General features: G+C 39.8%; 1 protein-coding gene across 1 annotated transcript in view; it reads left to right on the top strand.

Annotated features, from left to right (window-relative positions):
- Positions 1-593: 593 nt before the first annotated feature.
- The window catches only part of LOC126278690 (heat shock 70 kDa protein cognate 5), a 76173-nt gene continuing 52849 nt past the window's right edge, over positions 594-23917 (top strand). The window contains exons 1-4 of the mRNA XM_049978950.1: positions 594-1126; positions 1300-1352; positions 2291-2436; positions 22706-22829. Coding sequence (XP_049834907.1) covers positions 1025-1126; positions 1300-1352; positions 2291-2436; positions 22706-22829 — 425 coding nt within the window. The 5' untranslated portion in view covers positions 594-1024. The remainder of the gene's footprint in view (positions 1127-1299; positions 1353-2290; positions 2437-22705; positions 22830-23917) is intronic.

Here is a 23917-nt window from a genome sequence, read left to right as displayed (position 1 = left end):
ACAATATTTTGTCGGTTTGGATCACTAGGTTTAAAGTAAATAATATAACTTTTTTCTATGTGTACTTTTAGGTTGTCTCTTTCAAAGTGATCTCTTGCCTTTTCAGTAAAATTTTGTATCCCTTAAACTATATTGAGGTCACTGTCCGCATAGTAGACACCAGATGTATCGTCTGTGTACATAGTGATCGATTGCTTATTGTCAAGAGAACTTGAGAAATCATTTACACAGCATATGAATGAGACTGGATCTGAAACGGAGCTCTGAAGAACACCAAAATGCGTATTTCTTATACTTGACCTTCTCCTTTCCAGTATTTCTCCATTAGACCATATAATCTCCGTGCATTGCCATCTACCCTTTAAATATGTTTCCAGCAATTGCGTGAGTTTTCTAGTGACACCACTCTTAGAAATTTTTGATAAGAGCACTTGTCGATGTACTCCATCAACAGCACTTGACAGGTCCAGGAATACGTAGCATATGAATAGGACTGGATCTGAAACGGAGCTCTGAGGGACACTAAAATGTTTATTTCTTACACTAGACCTTCTCCTCTCCAGTATTTCTCCAGTAGACTATATAATCTCCATGCACTGCTGTCTACCCTTTAAATATGTTTCTAGCTATTTCATGAGTTTTCTAGTGACACCACTCTCAGAAATTTTTTGATAAGAGCGCTTTTCGATGTTCTCTATCAAAAACACTTGACAGGTCCAGGAATATTCCTGCTGCTTGGGATTTTTCATTTCTTTTAGACGTGAGGTTCTTGTATGACTAGCCCATACAAAAAAGTTGTCAAAATTTTCTATACCGAACATTTTTTAAATAACATTTCACAAAAAGTGTTATACAAGGCCTTTGAAAAAGTACGAAATTCGTTTAGCTGCATAGTGATTATCGATATGTAGTAGAAGTTTCTCGATGATCTTTGAAAATAGAGGTATGAGGGAAGTCTGTGGTGGGAGCACGTGAAAGGAAAGATTGTGTGTTGCGGTGGAATTGAAATTGAGAAATACACAAAATGTTGTTCGTTTGGAAATACGTTGGCCGTAAGGCTTTTGATTCTACTTACCACGTAACGGAATCGGCGAGTAAACATCAGTTTAGTACGCTTCTGAATAAGGTATAGAATCCTGCGTTGCGGGACAAGTATTCATAAATCATTGGGATATCATATTGTTGGAAAATGTGCTATTGCGATTAGTATACAACTATATGTATTAAATGTATAAGCTTGTTGTGCTTGCATTGGAGGTAATGGTATTTACACCCCCCCCCCCCGTTTTATTTTTTCAGGTTGCTACACCGGCTCTTGGCGCAAACCAAAATGTTACGCAATTTAGGCACAAGTAAGTACTAGATAACAACTGTTTAAGGTTCAAAACCGTAACAAAGATTCTAGTGAGATTATTAAGTTTACTTGCTGCCCTTTGTCGTTACATTGCATGATGCAATATATTATATTTTTACATGGCCGGTGTTATATAAATTTGTTGGGCTTACTGGCCAGAAACGATGTCATTGATGAGGCACATCGGCATTTCGTTCCTGGCGCGTCTTGTGAACATGCTTCAAGATAAGAATTTTTGCCGTGAAAACATTTTCTGGTAGAGTGTCGTGTATTGACGTTGTGTAACTTGCAAGTAATTGGAGTATGATGAAAAAGTAAATCTCTGCATTATGTAAAAGTTTATCAGGCCAGAAAAGAGGACATTGGTTTACGTGAGTTTGTAATTGCTGCAGTTGCACAGATTTAGTGATTTGGCTTTCTCAGTAACTTTCAGTGATTTCGAGTTTCTACTGCCCAAACTGAAAGATCAAATTCTGTTATAATTGAAAGTCAAGCTTATGTTTGTAGTGCTGTTGTTATGAAACACGAAAGTTTGTGTTTACATTGCAGACGTAGCTTGCACTCTGAAATGCTTCTTTATGGAAGTTTTGAAAGGGGAAAGGAAAGTATGAATAATTATTTTTTTCTTGGGGACATATTGTGTTTGTAGTTGGAGTTCTGGGTTAAAGTGGAATGTGATAGCAAATTTTCTGATGCTCTCGTAGTAGATTCCATCAGGGTTTTATATTGACTTATTGTGGATGAGAACTATGCCACGCCCTTTATTTACTGTAGTCTGATGATTTGTAATCATTGGAAAATATAATTCTAATTGTTGCATGTGAAATGCAATAATTAACCATATAAAGCAATATGACGTCATTAAAAAATTGTTGGATTTTGCTCCTTGGTGCATGTAAGAGTGCGTTCTACTCACTTTATTACTCTTATTTTCAGATCAGAAGGTGTGAAAGGGGCTGTTGTTGGTATAGATCTAGGCACCACGAACTCTTGTGTGGCAGTAATGGAAGGCAAACAGGCAAAAGTAATTGAAAATTCAGAAGGTGCAAGAACCACACCGTCAGTTGTAGCTTTCACTAAAGGTATTTCTGTTGACAACAATTGAGTATTCCTTCTTTTTGATGTGACTATCCTAAGAAAATCCCTTTTTTGTATTCACACTCTAAGATTGACTTGTGTTGTATTTTGTGGTAGTTTGTAGCTAAACTATATACACAGTAATGTACACTCCTGGAAATTGAAATAAGAACACCGTGAATTCATTGTCCCAGGAAGGGGAAACTTTATTGACACATTCCTGGGGTCAGATACATCACATGATCACACTGACAGAACCACAGGCAACAGAGCATGCACAATGTCGGCACTAGTACAGTGTATATCCACATTTCGCAGCAATGCAGGCTGCTATTCTCCCATGGAGACGATCGTAGAGATGCTGGATGTAGTCCTGTGGAACGGCTTGCCATGCCATTTCCACCTGGCGCCTCAGTTGGACCAGCGTTCGTGCTGGACGTGCAGACCGCGTCAGACGACGCTTCATCCAGTCCCAAACATGCTCAATGGGGGACAGATCCGGAGATCTTGCTGGCCAGGGTAGTTGACTTACACCTTCTAGAGCACGTTGGGTGGCACGGGATACATTCGGACGTGCATTGTCCTGTTGGAACAGCAAGTTCCCTTGCCGGTCTAGGAATGGTAGAACGATGGGTTCGATGACGGTTTGGATGTACCGTGCACTATTCAGTGTCCCCTCGACGATCACCAGAGGTGTACGGCCAGTGTAGGAGATCGCTCCCCACACCATGATGCCGGGTGTTGGCCCTGTGTGCCTCGGTTGTATGCACTCCTGATTGTGGCGATCACCTGCACGGCGCCAAACATGCATACGACCATCATTGGCACCAAGGCAGACGCGACTCTCATCGCTGAAGACGACACGTCTCCATTCGTCCCTCCATTCACGCCTGTCGCGACACCACTGGAGGCGGGCTGCACGATGTTGGGGCGTGAGCGGAAGACGGTGTGCGGGACCGTAGCCCAGCTTCATGGAGACGGTTGTGAATGGTCCTCGCCGATACCCCAGGAGCAGCAGTGTCCCTAATTTGCTGGGAAGTGGCGGTGCGGTCCCCTACGGCACTGCGTAGGATCCTACGGTCTTGGCGTGCATCCGTGCGTCGCTGTGGTCCGGTCCCAGGTCGACGGGCACGTGCACCTTCCGCCGATCACTGGCGACAACATCGATGTACTGTGGAGACCTCACGCCCCACGTGATGAGCAATTCGGCGGTACGTCCACCCGGCCTCCCGCATGCCCACTATACGCCCTCGCTCAAAGTCTGTCAACTGCACATACGGTTCACGTCCATGCTGTCGCGGCATGCTACCAGTGTTAAAGACTGCGATGGAGCTCCGTATGCCACGGCAAACTGGCTGACACTGACGGCGGCGGTGCACAAATGCTGCGCAGCTAGCGCCATTCGACGGCCAACACCGCGGTTCCTGGTGTGTCCGCTGTGCCGTGCGTGTGATCATTGCTTGTACAGCCCTCTCGCAGTGTCCGGAGCAAGTATGGTGGGTCTGACACACCGGTGTCAATGTGTTATTTTTTCCATTTCCAGGAGTGTATTTAGGAAGAAACCTAAGCTGATGATCTGTTCTCTCAGTGCATATGTGACATCATACCCATCATTGTCAAGTCGGTTTTGACATGCAGTTCAGTCGATTCAACCAACCATAGTTTTGATTTTTTATCAGTGTGTGGACTCTTGGAATTTTACCAAACAAGGCAATGGTTAAAATCCTTATCCAGCAGTCCAGATTTGGATTTTCAGTGCTTTTGCTAATGTCTATAGTTCCTTTGAAAATACAACGATATTGCCAATGTCATTCCTCAATCTGAGTTTTGTACTGTTTCTGATGTTGGCCTCACAATAATTTAACCCTCCTTTCTTCTTTTCTTCTCAGAGTGATGGCAAAGCTCAAAGAGATAGTCTTTTTATCCGGGTAGGCATTTTGCTGGACATTTGTGTTGTGTGGAATTGTGGTACTATATATCTATATCAATTTTTTTTTTACAACAGTGTTAACTTGTAATGTCAGTAATGTTCCGCAGGTGAGTGAAGCCAGTGCAGTCTCGTCTTGCACTATTGCTTCGCCAAAGTTAATTCAAAGACTTTGTACTGAGAATTGCATAGTCATAATTTTAGGAATTGGGGAGATGTGTGTCAAACTTAAAGGCGGCAGTGTTGATTTCGCACTCAATTTAAATTGTACGAAACTGCGATGAGGAAAAAATGGATTAGACACTTGTAAATTATAGAACAGAACATTATTGTAGTATCCTGATGGGGTAAAGAATATACATTAGAAACACTGCCTCTGAAACAGGATTATCTACAAATATTGTTTATGGTTATTATGGTTTTGTGAGGTATGTAATGTTATTGTGATGGGTAACAGTGTTGCTATATATGCTGAAAATAAGGATGTTGAAATAGATGAATTGGACATCACAACCTGCAAGTAAAAGGACAAATTTTGAAAACCGAAATTGAACAGATATGGGTGTTTGGATGTGTAAAAAGGGTATCTCAGAAATGCTTTATAGTTAGTGTATTTGAAGAATGAAGATCAGGATTTTGAGTAAGGTGAGTTAAATTACATTTAAGTACTTCATTGGAAGACCTTCATCGTCATCAACACTGTAACCAAAATTGGTATCTTGTGCCATGAGTTGCGCTCTTTTGTTATCCATTGCTTGCAACAGGTGTTGAAAATTATCAAGTCTTTTGCCCCTGTGTCATTAATATTACATTGTAAAGCTCACAGGTCTGTGAATAACTGTCAAGTCTGTGGAATATGGTTTAGTGCTTTTTTCTGAATTCAGTAGTGTTCCACAGATAAATACTGATGATCTTTCACAGTTGTGACTGGTTCCAGTGAACTTTCAAATAACAATGGTTCTCTGCGCATGTATGTGCAGCCTTAGACGTAAAACCTGCCCATTGCAGAGACTAAGTCACTCGTTAATGTAAAGTGGCCAATCAAGCTGGCCGCCCTCAGTTGTGAGTCTGCCTATACACGATTTGGCAACATGGTAGAGTGCAGAAGTGTCTGGAGAAAATATAGTCTCCTTATTGAGCTGTTACAGTATTGTATTAGTCTGGTACAGGATGATTAATCATTAACACAACTGCCTGGCAAGGGTTTCTTTCAGACATCTTTCTAAGGCTAGTGGGAATTTCCTATGCCTCTGACCAAAGGGCTATAAATTTACTGAAGTTACAGCCCACTTTCTTTTCGGTTGTATCATGATTCCATGAAGTGGATACATTAATTCACAAGATAACTGTTACTGGAATTCCAAAAAACCTAACCTAATATGCTTGTCCCAACTGCGTAATTAACAAATAGGCATGTAGTGTGCTGTTAGTGGTGGAAGCAGTTAGGTGACAGATATGTGCAAAAACATTTTGCAGCTTTCTTTCCAAATTAACAGAGAGAACTTACTTTTGCTACCTTTCACCAGGAATATGTGATGGCACATAAGGCCAGCTTATTATAGGAAATGGTGTATTTCAAGATAGTTATCACTAATATCATATGGCCTCCTTGTTTCTCCAGTTTAACATCCTGTAATTTGTCTCTAGAAGACATTAAATGAGAAAATGTGCAGATCAAATTGATGAACTTCAGATGAACTAATATACATAAAGAAATTGCTACCATGTCACAGAAAGAATTGCAGAGTGTAATGTTTATTTCCTAAGCAGGTGTTAGAAATTCATGAACAATGAAAAGCAGCAGTCCAGATCTCCTTCCTTAATGTATGTGAGAAATTGATTTTTGTTTTTTAGGGCTTTATGTTGTGTACGTTAGAAATAACTTCCATGACAGACCACACTATAATTACCTGCAAACCACCTACCACCACCCGCATGCCACGGAAAGTGATGGCTTTTATGAATGATCACCCTGTAGTAAGTATCGCAAAATGTAAACATGAAGTCACAAGTTTTATTCCACGCATCTCCTTTGTTTTTAAACTGCATTTGTGCTGTCTGCCTGAAGTTATCGGTCTGAAACCTCAGAGATAATTTGCATCACTTCCTAACTCACCTGTAATAGAAAAAAACTTTTGGAAAGAATTCAGCTCAGTTTGTGACTGCGTCAAGAACAAAACAGAATATACTCAAGTGTTTTTTCGTCCTACTGCGTCTACTGGACATCTTGGGTCAAGTGCTGTCCAAATGACTGCAGCACTGTGTGTGTATTTATCGACTCTCATTTTCTTGTTTGGAGTTCTAGTGTAAGCATTGTAAAATATTTACAACTGGAAAAAAATTTCACATTTGTGACATATAGCTGCATATTCCTGGAATGTCATCAGATCCCTCATTGAGCCTTCCTTTGTAGTATTGTTGTTGGTGACAATTTATGGCTGCTATTTGTTGCCAGAACCTGAGACACTTTTAGTTGCAGTGTACAAAAAATACTATTTTTTACAACATTTGTTTTTGATTTATTGATTTTTGAAGTTTCCAAAGTTCTGCGATCAATTTTTGTCACATTTTGGAACCTTAAAATGGTTATATCTCAAACTACTTGCGTGACAGACCTGACATTTGTATCAATCTATTTGGTTTCTCCTAAGCTTTAAAAGATATGCTATATTACTATATTAATAAAGTTGAATTTTCCAAGACCAAAATTTTTAAAATTGTAAGAATTCCAAAATTGGAATTTTTTCTTTTGAAATAAATATATGTTAATTGTACACTGTATGTAAATGTGAGGGTATTCCAATGGGAACATGTTAAAATAAATTTTATTATGTTGGTAAGCACAGCATCCAACATGATGTCCATAGGATTGCACACTTATTACGAAGTTGTAATGGAAATCTTACATGGCAAAAACAGTGTAAGGTTGTGTGTGGGGCACTGTGTCAATTGCTTTTGGGAAATCCAGAAATATGGAATCTGACTGTTGTCCTTCATCCATCGTTCTCTCATATGAGAATAGGATAGGATGAGTTAAAATGAACAATGCTTTCTAAAACCATGCTCCTTTGTGGTCATAAGCTTCTGTCTCAAAAAAGTTTATTATAATTGTAGTGAGAACACGGAAGTTATGGATATTGATCTGTTCTTCTACCTTTTTTGTATATGGGCATCACACACACGTTTTTTCTAGTTGCATGGGATTTTGTCCTGAGTGAGAGATTCGCGAAAAACGCAAGTTAAGGGGCCAATGCCATAGAGTACTCTTTGTAAAATCAAACCCAGATTCCATCGTTACTTGGTGATTTATTTGCTTTCAATTTTTTTTAATTGTTTCCCTATGCCAAGAATGCTTGTTGCTATGTCATTCATACGGGAGTCTGTACGATGGTCAAATGACAGTATGTTTGTATGATTCTCCTGTGTGAACAATTTCTTGAATGTGAAATCTAAAACTTTGGCTTTTGTTTTGCTATCTTCATCTTTCACACAAGAATGGTCAACAAGGGACCGAATAGAATTCGGCTCCTTTGTCACAGAATTGTTAAAAATCTAGCCTTTGGCGAGACCGGAACCGCAAGCCAAAACAACTTTCACTTTACAGACAGCTACATTCGCTCAGAGCTATTGCAGGGCTACCGTATTTCTCTCTCCCTTATTGTCCCAGTGGTGGCAGTGGCAGATATGACAACGTATAAGTTGCTATTAGTTGCCATTTCCCTGTGGAATAACTTTCTTGGACTCAAAACCATGCATTGCTACCATTAGCTTACACCTTCAAAGAAAATAACTCCATTTATAGAATAGAAATGTCATGAAAATCAGGTGAATTTGACAGGACGATTCTCTGCTAACCAGGAGGTAACTCTCCTGTCACAGAGATGCCAAACATACTCCGTGTTGTTGCTAAGATTTAGTTATACTACTAGCAGGAAGAATACCAGCCAGCAAGTTCCCTGAGTACACTAGGAAGTGACTTCACCTTATGTCTCAGACGTGGCTGTCGAGAATACACAAAGTATGTCAATTAGCTTTACTATGATTTCTTTAATAACATTTAGGCACTAGAGCATTGTTACCAACAATACTCAGGTGCATAGAATAAATAATATACTTGTAAATCAAAAACTGTCATTATTTATGTTTTTCTATCTTAAGTGGGGTCGCCTGAAGCGTCCGATAGCACCTGTAGGTATTGACCCGTGACGTAGGGCTGTTGTTGTGTGTAACATCATGTGGAGTGGAGTTTGGTTTGTGAGGGTGGCGTGTTTGTAGGTGTCGTCATGTTACGGTTTGTGGTGCCCTCTGGTGGTGTGTTTAGGGGTTTCGTGTTATGTGGTGGTCTTACTGATTATATTGGCTGGTTCGCGTTTTGGCTGTGTTTGGAGCGGAATTGGTTTCAGTGAGTTAACAGTCTAGTGGTTTTGTGTGAAAGTTATTGTAGTGCTGTTTGCTGTAGTTAGTATTTTAATGTGAGAAAATGAATTTGTTGTTGGTCTTGTTAGGTATGGAGATGACTGATAAAATAGTGTATGACTCCATACTATGATGTTCGAGCTGATCAAATTTTTCAGTTTTTAGGTGATTGCGGAGGTGGTCAAGTGTGCTGCCGGAAGGAAGTGACATTGGCAGAAGTTCCGGCATCTCGGACCAGGGATAGTTCTGTGTGGCAGTGCTGTAGGATAGCCTATGGCTCTCCATATGTCGTGGTTCCTGGTTCGAGAAGTCTAGGTTGGGCCTGTGCAAGATTGTGTTGTTGACATGTTACTTTTGTTATAGGTCTTCTCAAAGTTTTTGCGCATGAGACTGGGTGAGTGAGAGGAATGTGCTTGACTGGTTTTCGTTTTGCCGTGAAGTGTGTTCTGAGTTTGTCAAGTATGGGGGTAAGTTGGGTGGGCCTGAGTTTGTGGTGAAGGTGGAAGAGTCGCAGCATGGGAAAAGGAAGTATGGCAGGGTTGGTCTCTGGGGGTGGGGTTCTGTTGTACCGGTTGGGTGGGTGTTTGGAATGTGTTTTCAGGGTTGTGGAGGGGGTGGTCTAAGGCAGAATTAGTGGGGTTGATTGAGGAGTTTGTAGAACCGGGTTCCACTGTAGTTTCAGATGCTTTTCTTGTTATAGGGGGTTGGGTGAGAGGGGGTATGGTCATTTAGTTGTTAACCATAGTTAAGAGTTTAAAAATTGTGAGACGGGGCTTGTACGAATACTATAGAGGGGATGTATGGGGGGGGGGGGGGTGCTCTTTCAACTTTCAGTCTCATTTAGATGAGTACTGTTGGCGGAAGAGTGTCCCTGAGGGCTTTTTTTTTTTAGGGTGCTGTTAGTAAGATGTACAGGCCGAAGGTGGTTGGTTTGAATGGGTGCAGCTCGGGGGGGGGGGGGGGTTGTGATTTAGTTGTGGAGGATCTATTTTGTTGCAGTTTTTGTTGAGTTGGAGTGTGTGACTGAGATTTTTTATTTTGCGTTTGGTTTTTGTTTATGGGTATTTTATTTTGGTGTGATGGGGGAGGTTGGGTTGGGGGGGATGGCATGTGGGTGGGTTGGGTCTTTCTTTTGGTTGTGTATTTTTTTTGTTGGTTTGTGGCTGTGTGTGGGGGGGGGGGGGGGCGTGGCTGATCTGGGTTGCGGTGCCAGAACTTTGTTGCGGGTAGTTTTGTTTTTCTTGTTTGTGCCCTGAAACCCCTATTGTTCAATCCTCCATCTGTTCTCAACTCTCATAGGAGCAGCATGAAAAGATACGGTTGAAGCCTTCTCTGAACCAATATGTTGAACTGTAAAACAAGCACACCGTGCAAGTAGAACTGGAGGCTCGGAGTATCACTGAAGTATTAGTTGTCCCAGTGGGAGTGGATGGGTGAGGGGGCAAAAAAATAAACCGTTAAGATTAAACTACAAAATGAACACAAGGGAAGAATGTTTTGGTTGTTTGTGACACAGTCTGCAAGACTTCGAATGGCACATACTTGGGATCAGTGAGTTTAGGCTCAAAGCTGAAGTACTACTATCCTCAAGTCTGAACACACCCTATTAAGTAATAACTGGGACATCAATTGGAATATTGACAGCATAGCTCTGTTCATTTGCAATAGAATGAAACAGTTTTTCACCAAGTCTGACATTTCAGACAGTGATCTATGTAATCCTTAAGGTGAATACTAAGGTTAGTCTTCAAATCAATTGTGCTTATGCATCTACTTGTACTTCAACCTATGAAGAATTAGAACAGTCCTATGAAGATTTAACAGCAAAAAATTCAGAAACTACTGCATTTTCCATAATACTTCAGTGTTAATACAAAAATGGGAGCGAAGTCTACAGAAAACGATCCCATCGTTGCAGACTTTGGATTTTCAGCACGACACCAGAGCACATAAATTACGATTTTTCTTAACAACCACAGACAAGTTAAGAGGAGTGGAACTGAATGAGCTCTTGACAGCACTCCAAAACCAGACAAATCGAAGATTCAGCTTTGAAACAGAACAGTTCATATAAGAAAGGTGAAACACTGACAGAGGCCATACACTCACCTCAACAAAAATGTGAAGAAAGCGATCAGAAGAGATCATTGAATGCACAACAACAGACTGATTGAGGAGACGATCAAAATCAGTGTGAACAGAGTCCTTTGTACCAATCAATCAAAAGGGAAACTTAGCATTCACAAAATTCAGAATGGCTGAAGGGAAATTGTTACCGAGAGAGAAAATTATAAAAACTTTCGGACTTTCATTAGATGCTCTGTCAGTCACTGGCAAGCCAAAACCTGCGTGATGAAATAAGATTTGTTATTAATGTGGGATCATAAAAACTGGAACCTATAAAAAAAAGAATTGAAACAACTCAACAATTTTAAGGTGCTGCGAGATCAGATCAGATCATGTGTGAGATGCTTAAAATTCGGGGAAGACGAAGTGGCACTCCTAGTTCTATTAAATAAATATCTCAAGGAAGGAATATTTTCAGAGTCACGGAAAAATGCAGAAGTCATTCTCTTCTTCGAATAAGGTGACAACATGAACTTCGAGAATTAGTCTTTTTATCCATATTTTGCAAGCTGCTAACACAAATCATTACGGACCACGGAAGTCAGAAATTTCTCCTCAGCCATTCTTAATGGTTTGCTTTACATTGACTGGAATGGAGGACTCTCATGCTCACATTGATTCTGATGGTCTTTAGATCGGTCTTGTGTTTTGCACTTGCTGATCTCTTCTGATGGCCTTCTGTATATGTGAATATATAATATTAATAGAATTAATTACATTATTTCATGTTTAATTTTTATGAATTTTGCAGCGAATGAAATGTCATTCACTTTTAATTTACTGATCTTGTAAATCGTAAGTCAGTGGTGGCATAAACATACGTCGATTTTGCTTGCTTTACGTCGTTGAGATTTACAGAATTTGGTTTTATGCTGCTTCTTCCACCATGACTACTTCTCATTTTTGACTGTGAATACAAAACTGATTTTTATCGGACTTCCTCTTCAGATGCAGGCAACTAGTGACGTGACATTAGCATAATGGACGGAAGAAAACAAAACTTTAGTGGTTTTGCACTTAAAAAGAACTCTCATACTTTCATAAAAATTGTTAGGTAGCAAAATGTCTACTACACACTTCACAAGAATAAGTCTTCTCCTCACGAGAACTAAAGACAATGTCCTCTCAATTATTGACAAAAAAAAGGAATTCCTGTCATTTGTCATTTGCCTTCCGGTGTAGCAAAATACATCTTTTTCGACGCTTAAAGCAAAATTTTTGTTGTAGCTTGTTGGGGCTTTTCCTTATGTGCCTATACATATGGTTTTGTTGAGGGGTCTGTATTTGGGTGCATTTGTCAATGTTTCTGTGTTTTTTCTCAAGCTCTTTTACGGAAGTTTGTCTACTCATTGGCTGAACTCATATCTTTTCTGTTTCAACTCATTTGTTGTTTGTCGGATCTTCCTTGGTATCATATGTTTCATGAGTTGAGTGTTAATGTACATTTTCCTAATCATATGCTACTAAAATGTTTTATAAATTGTAATGATTTCCTTCTGGAGTATGCAGTAAACCTGTCTATGAATGATTTCATCACAGCAGCTTATTAAAGGTGCATTTATGCCGAGTTCAAAACATGTTCTGAAACAAAACTTGGTGGCTAGTACTGGACTGCCAGTATTTGCAACATGTTGACAACATATTGGCAACACATAACCAATGTTAATACAACTGCCTATATAGATCAAAGGTACATCCTTCCTGACATGCTACCACTAAATGCTGCTAAGTTGTGCTAGTGTTTTATTTTGCTGTCTGTAGTGTTGAGTGTTGTCTTTATGGATCTATCTCTTTGAGGCAGAGGAGTGCCTCCATAATGTTTGGAGTGATTGCTATCAAAATATTAAACAGAAGAATGACTCCCTACAAAAATGTTTTTCTTCACACCAGCAGCAGTGGTGTAGATAGAAAAATTAAATCTCTAATTCCCCAACACTGCAGCAGCGAGAGCAACAACAGGATTCACGATCCAAGTGTGGAAAACTTTTGTCATCTGCAAGTTGGATGAGCCTTTGCTATATGAATTATAAAAGTAATTACAATATTTTCTGTGCAGCAGAAATAAATGTACATAGGTAGCATTAGTCCATAGTAAATGTGGATGTGTCAGGAGTCATCACCTGCAGATTTTTTGTTCATTCATTTGAAGGTGTGTGACATTTAGGCTGGAGTAGTTTTCTTTAGTAAAGATGGTGGTTTGGGTTAATTTTAATATGAAAATAAAAGTAAATATCAGTTAGTTGCATCTTCTCTGTTTAGATTCAGAATATGTTTGAAACATAGTGCTTAAAGGCCTATATCAGACTTCTTATATTTAAATTTTTCTGGCAGCTGGATGGAGTGTAGTAGATCTCCCCTCCATATTTGCCATATTATTACTGACAGCCTCTTCTCAATGTTGGCAGTTGTGTGTTAGTATGGTTTCTGTTTGTAAATAGCCCATGGTTGTTGCTACATGTGTAGAAGATATTTATGAATGACACACCTTAGCAAAGTCGGTTGTTCGATATGATTTAATCTACTAATATCTTAATTGTGCTTGGAGGGCTTCTCAAGATTCACTTGCTTTTTTGGTTTCCCTTGTCAAATGTGTTCATGTAGAATAAATCATCTTTATTTCTGTTTGATTACTGGTGCTAAATAGTATCCGTAGTTCATTTCCTCTTAACTTTTTTGGTTGGTTGTTAAAATTCATCATTATTTGCCTTCTGTTTTTTGCGTGAAGTTCCAAATTTTCAATGCAGGGATGGTCTTCTATGGACTACTTGTATTTTGGTGTTGAAGTTGACGAGTATTAATGAAAATGAGATGGTTTTTGAATTTTTACCTGTTATCAGATCTTCATAGAACTGTTATAGTTCTTCCTCGTTTGAGGTAGAGGTAGGTGCATAGGCACAATTCGTTTGTAGGCTAATCTTAATATTCTACATCTACTCAGGTACTCTGGAAATAGGATTTAAGCACCTGGCAGAGGTTTCATCAAACATATTTGTTTAGGGACTCAAGTAATGGGTATGGTATTTCTGATAAAGTGTACCCTCCTGTTATGAATTAGCAGAGCCATGCTGCCAGTACATGAAATTTACTGTGAAACACTAGGTGCCGATGCTTGAGGGCACTAGTCATTTTGCTTTTGAGACTTGTTTCACTGACTCCAAGCATGTCTTGTTTGGTGTTCTGTGATTTGTGTTACAAACAGCTAAGATATTCTTCAATTTTCCAAGTGCTATTGTTATATGGGGTAGCAAAAATAGTTTTGTTCAAATTGAACCTATTTCCTGACTTTTCAGTGTGACATTTGGGTCTACTTTCCTCTGGCTATGATTGTTTTAAAGTTACGTACTTGTTCAGGGAAGATTTGGACCATAGATTGTCATGTTGATCCAGTGTGAGTTGAGAAGAGGTGGAGGATTGTACAAAAGTTAAGAGCTTTTGATGGATAAGGATTTATTGGGACATGTTCCTTTCAGGTTATGCAGGTGGGGAAGAAAAATTGCTCATGTAAGGTGCGGTCGCCAGTCCCTGAAATGATCGACCAGTTTGCGAGAGGGAACCAGCTGCTATCAGAGTTTTCACATTGTGCTTTGATAATTATTATATAAATACTTTGCTAAGCTAGAGCCATCGTTTATATGAACTCGGTACAGATTAAATTGTTAAAGCTGCGAAATGCTGCACTGAAAATTAGCACCATGCACAACTTATTTTAGGTAATACTGTTAAGTTCTGTGTTCCTTGTTCAAAATTTTGGTACATCTGCGCCACCGTTCGTTAGCTGGTTTGTCTGCCTCCACCCCTTTTTGAGCCCACTGTTTTGCTCTTGGCGTACGGTTTCTGTGCACAGTAAACTTTCTTGATATGGAACTTTGTTATTTATAGCTCATAAAGTCTCTCGGTGGAAGTTTTTAGTATGAAGTACATTTAAGATAGAAAAATATAAATAATTATGACAGTTTTTGATGTAAAAGTATATTATTCATTTGATGCATCAGAGTATTGTTAGTAACAATGCTCTAGTCCCTAATGTTATTAAAGCAATCATAGTAAAGCTAATTGACATACTTTGTGTATTCTCGACAGCCACGTCTGAGACATAAGGTGAAGTCACTTCCTAGTCTACTCAGGGAACTTGCTGGCTGGTATTCTTCCTGCTAGTAGTATAACTAAATCTTTGCAACAACACGGAGTATGTTTGGCATCTCTGTGACAGGAGAGTTACCTCCTGGTTAGCACAGAATTGTCCTGCCAAATTCACTTGATTTTTCATGACATTTCCATTGTATAATTGGAGTCATTTTCTCTGAAGGTGTGAACTAATGGTAGCAATGCATGGTTTTGAGTCCAGGAAAGTTATTCCACGGGGAAATGTCAACTAATAGCAACTTATACGTTGTCATATCTGCCACTGCCACCACTGGGACAATAAGGGAGAGAGAAATACGGTAGCCCTGCCATAGCTCTGAGCGAATGTAGCTGTCTGTAAAGTGAAAGTTGTTTTGGCTTGCAGTTTCGGTCTCACTGAGGGCTAGATTTTTAGTCATTCTGTAACAAAGCTAAAAGCAACCAGTTTGAAAATCAGTAAGGAAGCTTTACTAAATCTTCTGCATCAAAAGTAGTCTTGCTACTTCCAGTAACACCATGGTGTAAGGGTGAACATCTAATGACACTGCACAATTGATGCCCCTTTACACTTTTGTGTGCATAATTATTGGTAACTCTTTATGAAATGCCACATTTTCATTCTATTTGAGTATGACACAACAGCTAGTAAACATGGGCCATTTCAAAGTCCAAACTGCATTAACATATCTCTCGTCCATAGTGATACAGGCACCCTCATAAATATCTTGTTTTTTATTGAAATAGACTTTCGTCGTATGGTTGATATGGTAAGTTGTATTTAATGTGTATTATTAAAGTGCAAATTTAAATAGAGGTTTCCATTAGTTCATTAAACAGAACAGAAAGCACCAGCTATAAATGATAAACAATACAGGTTCTCCTATGAGGAATGGTCAGTATTTAGGGATATGGTACTTCAAACTACCAGTTGAAGCAAAAAAGTTTAGTAGTCACGGCCTCTAGAATGTACACCTTAAGAGCTGTGATTACATCATCATCATCTTCAGTACTGTGAAGCAAATCTCATCTGTGTCATTGCTTTCCTTATTTTGTAGCAAAACACGAAAAATGTCCTATAGTGCAAACCATAAGAACTATTAGCAGTTGTTCATCTTTGCTATTGTGGAACACACCTCTTTTACTGAACAAATGCTCATAGCTTGTAAGGTATGGTTTTTAGAGACTAGTCAGTTATTTTTCTCCTACTACCTCCTCCCAAAATATTGAGAGGGTAGAAGAGATTTTCTACATCTACATACATACTCCGCAGTCCACCATACGGTGCGTGGCAGAGGGTACCTCTTACAACAACTAGCATCTTCTCTCCTTGTTCCACTCCCAAACAGAACGGGGGAAAAATGACTGCCTATATGCCTCTGTACGAGCCCTAATCTCTCTTATCTTTGTGGTTTTTCAGCAAAATATAAGTTGGTGGCAGTAAATTTGTACTGCAGTCAGCCTCAAATGCTGGTTCTCTAAATTTTCTCAGTAGCAATTCACCAAAAGAACGCCTCCTTTCCTCCAGACTCCCACCCAAGTTCCTGAAGCACTTCCACAACACTCGGGTGATGATCAAACCTACCAGTAACAAATCTAGCAGCCCGCCTCTGAATTGCCTCTATGTCCTCCCTCAATCCGACCTGATAGTTATCCTAAACGCTCGAGCAGTACTCAAGAATATGTCGTATTAGTGTTTTATAAGCAGTCTCCTTTACAGGTGAACCACATCTTCCCAAAATTCTACCAATGAACCGAAGACAACTGTCCGCCTTCTCCACAACTGCCATTACATGCTTGTCCCACCTCATATTGCTCTGCAATGTTACGCCCAGATATTTAATCGACGTGACTGTGTCAAGCACTACACTACTAATGGAGTATTCAAACATTACGGGATTCTTTTTCCTATTCATCTGCACTAATTTATATTTGTCTATATGTAGAGTTCGCTGCCATTCTTTACACCAATCACAAATCGTGTCCAAGTCATCTTGTATCCTCCTACAGTCACTCAACGACACCTTCTCGTACACCACAGCATCATCAGCAAATAGCCACACATTGCAATCCACCCTATCCAAAAGATCACTTATGTAGACAGAAAACAGCGGACCTACCACACTTCCCTGGGGCACTCCAGATGATACCCTCACCTCTGATGAACACGCACCATCGAGGACAACGTACTGGGTCTTCGAGCCACCTGCGTATTTGGGATGTACCTTAGTTAGGAGTCTGCAGTGGGGCACTGAGTCAAACGCTTTCCGGAAGTCAAGGAATATGACATCCATCTGATACCCTTCATCCATGGTTTGCAATATATGTGAAAAAGGGCGAGTTGCGTTTCGCAGGAGCTATGCTTTCTAAAGCCGTGCTGATGCATGGACAGCAACTTCTCTGTCTCAAGGAAATTCATTATATTGAAATTGAGAATTGTTCGAGAATCCTGCAACCAACTGATGTTAAGGATATTGGTCTGTAATTTTGAGGATCCGTCCTTCTACCCTTTTTATGTACAGGCGTCGTGCACTTTTTTCGATTCGCTCAGGACTTTACATTGGGCAAGAGATTCGCGCTAAATGCAAGCTAAGTAAGGAGCCAATGCAGTAGAGTACTCTCTGTAAAACCGAATTGGAATCCCATCAGGACTTGGCGATTTATTTATTTTCAACCCATTGAGCTGCTTCACAACACCAGGGATGCCTATCACTATGTCCTCAATAGGGAATCTGTACGAGACGGAAACGGTGGTATGTTTGTACAATCCTCCTGCGTGAAAGATTTCTCAAATGCTAAATTTAAAATTTCAGGTTTCGTTTTGCTGTCTTCTGTTGTCAGGCCACACTGATCAGTGAGTGAGTGGATGGAAGCCTTCGACCCGCCTACCGATTTTACGTAAGACCAGAATTTCCTTGGGTTTTCAGCAAGATCTTTTGCTAAGGTATGACGGTGGTAGGGGTTGTATGATTTGCGCATCGCTCTGTTTACAGCAGCACGAATCTCTATTTTTCTGTCCTCATTCTCCCGATCTTTCTTGTACCGCGAGTGCAACTGTCTTTGCTTCCTGAGCATTCTCGGAATTGTGCTGTTAAACAACGGTGGGTCTTTTCTGTCCATAACCCACTTTTTCGGCACATACTTCTCCAATGCGTGATTTAGTGTGTTTAAATTTTGCCCATAATTCTTCCATGTCCATCATACCGGAAGTAAATGAAGTCATTTCATTTACTAAGTGGATGCTAACAACTGCTTATCTGCACTTTCTAGTAAAAATACTCTCCTAGCCTTCTTGACAGACTTTTTAACTTTCATAGCCATAGTCGTAATGACACCGTCGATGAGGTCTGGTTTGTTTGTGGCTACCAGATCTAAAATATTTCCATTAGGCGTTGGCTGTCTATTTAGCTGCTCAAGACAGTTTTCAGATAATGTGTTGAAAAATAATTCACACGACGGCTTGCCTGTACCACCTGTAATGAATCCATAGACATCCCAGTCTATACTAGGTAGGTTGAAGTCGCCTCTGACTAATATAGCTTGGTCCGGGTACTTCTGTACAGAGTGTAGACTCCCTTTGAATGGTTCTAGAACTGTCACGGTGGAACCTGGTGGCTGGTAATAACACCCAACAATTAACTTTATTTCTCCTAGCCCTGTTAAACGTGTCCAGATAACTTTACAATCATACTCTACTTCGGCCTCAGTAGACACAATATTTTTGTGAACTGCAATGAAGACACCACCTCTTACTGTGTCTAATCTGTTTTTGCGATAAACATTCCAACCCTCACAAAATATTTGAGAAATTCCCATTTCAGGATTCAGCCAGGTCTCAGTCCCGAGAATAATTTGCGCGCCACACGCTTCCTGGAGGGCAGTAAATTCAGGAACTTTATTCCGAACATTCTGAAAATTTCTTGATAGCTGAAGTATCTTTACACTGAGCGCGTCCTGATTTCCCTGCCTGCACGTCGACTGGTGAGTGTTCATCAGGACACCTTGCACTACTGCCTAGCCTAAAAAAAACCCATGTGCATGCCACAAGTACTCTGCTACCTGAGTAGCTGCTTCCTTTGTGTAGTGCACCCCTGACCTATCAAGGGACGTCCTACAATTCTCCACCCAATAGCACAAGTCTAGAAATCTGCAGCCAAGACCGTCACAGAGTGAACGAAGCCTCTGGTTGAGACCCTCCATTTGGCTCCAAACCAAATGACCCTGATCCACTCTGGGAACGATGCTGCAAATAGAGAGCTCTGCTTGCACCCTGCGTGCAAGGCCAGTGGTCTTCACAAAATCCACCAGCCGCCTGCACGAACTGAGGATCGCCTCAGAACTCAAGTGACAGGCATCATTGGTGCCGACGTGAGCAGCTACTTGCAGACGACTGCACCCTGTACGCTCGATAGCTGCAGGCAAGGCCACCTCCACATCTTGGATGAGGCTCTCCGTCAGACAGAGTGCACGTTGGAATTCTTTCCAGCCCTGTAAACTATTTCCCTAAGGGGTTCAATCACCCGCCTAACATTGGAGCTCCCAGTAACCAGCAAGCCTTTGCCCCCGTGTGCCTGCTCGAGCCCTGCTGAAGGAGCAGCCATCTGCCCACTGACAGTATCGAAGATGAAGTGCTCATAGCTAAGGTATGCATCATAGAGCCCATGTTTACTAGGCTTTCTTACTCCAAATGATTGGTTCGGTCATCTCCAAATATTTATCATTCCTCCTGGTACACCTTGCATATTCTTTTACATTACCTAAAATTGCCTGACAGTGCTCCTGTAGTAGTTTACATATTCTGGGCCTGCGTTAAACTTCCTTCCGGGCCTGTGGGAAGGAAGCTTCCTTCCGGGCCTGTGGGAAGGAAACTACTGGTTCTGAGTTAAAGATGTCGTCAAACCTGGTTTGAATTGCATTTTCACCCGAAAGGAACTTTTTCTGATGGTTGTTCAATAAGAAATAGGAAAAGTAAACATTTGAGGGTGGAAGATCGGAATAATAAGTGTGCGAGGGCAGAATTCCCCTAACAGACTTGTAGAGAGTTTTGTTTGTGACATCAGCAGTGTGTGTTATTGCATAGTAGCAACACGTTATGCAGTTTTCTTGGTTATTTTTTGTATGCTGCAACCGAAAGGTATCTCGAATGTTGTCAACAAATACCAGCTGTGATGGACACATCCTTAGGGAGGTGTTCGTAGAGTTTATAAGCTTCTTCGCCTCAAAGGTCATATTTTTTGTCGTCTTACAACCATGCCCCCTAAAGTGTCTTCTACATATACTATCTGCAAACAATCACGAGGTGGGTGGCAGAGGGTACATTCCATTGTACCAATTATTAGCCCTTCTTCCTGTTTCACTCATGTACGGAACGCAGGAAGAATGAGTGATTGAATGCCCTGTGCGTGCAGTAATTATTCTAATCTTATCCTCACAATCCCTATGTGAGCGATGTGTAGGGGATTGTTGTATATTCCTAGTCATCTTTTAAAGCTGGTTCTTGGGACTTTCAGACGTTCTCAGGATAGTTTACATCTATCATCGAGAGTCTTCCAACTCGGTTCACTCTCTCTCTCTCTCTCTCTCTCTCTCTCTCTCTCTCTCTCTCTCTGACACCCTCCCACAGATTAAACAAACCTGTGACAATTTGTGCTGCCCTTCTCTATATACGTTCAATATCCCCCATTTCTCGTATTTGGTGTGGGTCCCACACACTTGAGCAATATTCTAGAAACAGTTACACAAATTATTTGTAAGCAATCTCCTTTATGGGCTGATTGCACTTCCCCAATAAAATGAAATCTGCCACCTGCTTTACCCATGACTCAGCCTGTATGATAATTCAGTTTCATATCCCTACAAAATGCTACACCCACATATTTGTACGAGTTGACTGATTCCAACAGTAACTCTTTGATATTATAGTAATAGGATACCATGTTTTTTGTTTTGTGAAGTGCACAGTTTTACATTTCTGTTCATTTAAAGCAAGTTGACAATCTTTGTACCATTTTGAAATATTATCAGGATCCCACTGAACATTTATGGAGCTTCTTTCAGATAGTACTTCATTACAGATCATTGCTTCATCTACAAAAAGTCTAAGGCTACTTTTAATATTGTCTGCAAGATTGTTAATACACAGCATGAACAGGAAGGGTCCAAGCACACTTCCCTTCGGCACACATGAAGTTACTTCTATATCTGATGACTCTACATCCAAGCTAATATTTTGTGTCCTCTCTACCAAAAAGTCTACAGTTAAGTCGCAAATTTCACTGATACGATCATACTTCTGAAAATGTGTAGGTGTGGTGCTGCATCAAATACTTTTTGGAAATCAAGAAATACTACAACTACCTGACTGCCTTGATACAAAGCTTTCAATATGTCACTGAGAAAAGTACGAATTGGGTTTCACGTGATTGCTTTCAGAATCCATGCTGGTTGCCATTGAGAAGGTCATTCGGTTAAAGATACCTCATTACATTTTAGCTCGGAAAATGTTCCAAGATTGTATAACAGATCGACATTAAGGATATTGAATGGTAGTTTTGTAGATAATGTCTACTATCCTTTTTGTAGATGAGTGTGACCTGTGTGGGTTTTTTTTTTATAAGAACTGGGCATGGTTTTTGTTTTTGAAGGATGTGTACAATAAATTATGGTTACAAGACCAGCTAACTCAATCATGCAATAGTTCATCCACAGATATCTCAGCTCCATTGTGTTTTCAGATAAGCACTTTGTCACATTTTTTGTGGATGCCAAATAGTTGTTCAGAATACTGTTTTTGAGGTTTTGTATTCATCTTTTTAACACAGTATTCAACTTTTTCTTCTGCGTAGAAAGCAGTAAACCTGTGAGAGACTATTACTGATTTCTTACGTCGGTCACTTATTTAAATACATTTGTAAACACACGTTACAAAGGCACAGTATTTTTTTATTACCAGTTTTTGGTCAGCTTTAGTCTTCCTGTTATCTAATTAGACACCTGGACACATCTATTGACACAGCAGTAATGAATTTTTCTTTTCATGCTTCATATGTTTACATGATTGTTTTAATTAAATCTGGTGTTAATATCATTATTTGTAGCCTATAACTGTTGTGGAATATTTACTTAATTTGTTCCATGAGCACATTGCACACATTTAACCTCTCTAAATTTAACCTGCTGTATCTTGCGTTTTTGCTCAAATGTGCTAAGTCTTAACCATTGTATTAATCACATAACTGAAGAAAAGTGTGAAAATTAAATGTAGCATTTGGAATGCAGGTACTTGGTAGTTGCAACTATTTGTAAGGAGGGGTACAGTGATACGCTGATTTGACACATAATCAAACTGTGGTGAACTAGTTGAGACAGAACTGTGACTGTAGTGATGAACTATCGCCCCTCACACTTGGCATTCCATTTTAACTCGTCTGTTTGAGATACGGTCAATCCTTTGAATGCACTTGTATGGTGGTGATACTAGCTTTAGTGTTTTCTTCCAGTCCTATCTTGTTTGGAGTGCAAACAGAAAGTTTGAGGAACTGTTTGTAAATAAATCATGTGCATCATTGTAGGTTGTGTTGCAACAGAATTCTTCTTTTGGTATTTGGAGGTAAACATTAATTGCTGATAATTGCCAGTATCATTTAATAGTGTCACTAACAGCCATTCACTATAAAATATTCCAGATGGCGAAAGACTTGTGGGAATGCCAGCAAAGCGTCAAGCTGTTACTAATTCTGCAAATACGTTTTATGCAACGAAGAGACTTATTGGAAGAAGGTTCAATGATGCTGAAGTGCAGAAGGACATGTAAGAATTGTGCCACTTCTCTAAAAGTTGAATTTTTCTGTGCATATAATTTACTGTACATTGGATACTATTTGAGTACTAAATTTTGTGTAAATAAGCAACACATGACTTAATCTGTGCTTAGTTATAATCCGGTTTAGAAGCATATATCACACAAGTTTACAAAAGTGTTTCCTTTTAACATCGTTTGACAGTGTGTCTTTCCTTTGTCGAAGTTAATAAACGTTTTGGAAATGGCTGACTCACATGTTCACAGTGTGGTAACACAATGAGACCTCTTAACTTGGAGTAGTAGTATCCACGCAGTATTTGAGACTGGCTGAATATGTCCACCTCACCTGGCCTGTATTGCCCCCACCACTCTGAGAATATTCAGTCATTTGAGAAAATCGTGAAAATCAACAACATACTGTTGAATGCTCAGACATACACTTAAAGTACTCTCAAATCCACATATTCAACAGTATTTTCATTTATCCTTGATCTGCTCTAATGGATTTCCAAAAAGTATACCAACACATCCATCTCATCATTTATATACACCCTTCTGTTTGAGAATGTATCCCCACAACAGAATGGAACATTCTGAAAACTAAAGAGTATTTTGGAAGTTAGTACTTGACAGCCTTCAATGGCAGTTTAATATAAATGTTTAAATAGCTCACATGAGAGAAGAGTTCAGAATGAGCTACTTATGGTCTGCTCTTCATTTGGTTCTCTCCATTACATAGTAGTGAAATGCCTTAAAGATCAAATGGGTTGTCATCATGGGAATAAAATTCATTTCCATCTTGTGCTAAATTGATATGGTCTGAATCATGGTTGCATCTGATGATTTAGTGGAGAATAAAATATGGCTCATGTCAAATTGGTTTATTACTTTGTTTTAATAAATGCAGCAAACTTACAAAAAATAAAATAAATAAAAAAAAACGTGACTGAAGATATCATTCAGAGTAGTGACTGAAAATATTCAGCCTGAGGGTAAACTGTGATGGACGTGGCCACTCCACTTACAGCACTAGTAATGCCTCTGTCTGTAAATATATGAACTACACTGATGATTAAAAACATTGTTTTGGTGTTTG

This window comes from Schistocerca gregaria, chromosome 6 (genome assembly GCF_023897955.1).
Source record: "Schistocerca gregaria isolate iqSchGreg1 chromosome 6, iqSchGreg1.2, whole genome shotgun sequence".
In the NCBI taxonomy this organism is placed as follows: Eukaryota; Metazoa; Arthropoda; class Insecta; order Orthoptera; family Acrididae; genus Schistocerca; species Schistocerca gregaria.
The sequence above is the reverse complement of the archived record's forward strand: the minus strand, read 5'-3'. Positions and strand labels throughout refer to the sequence as shown.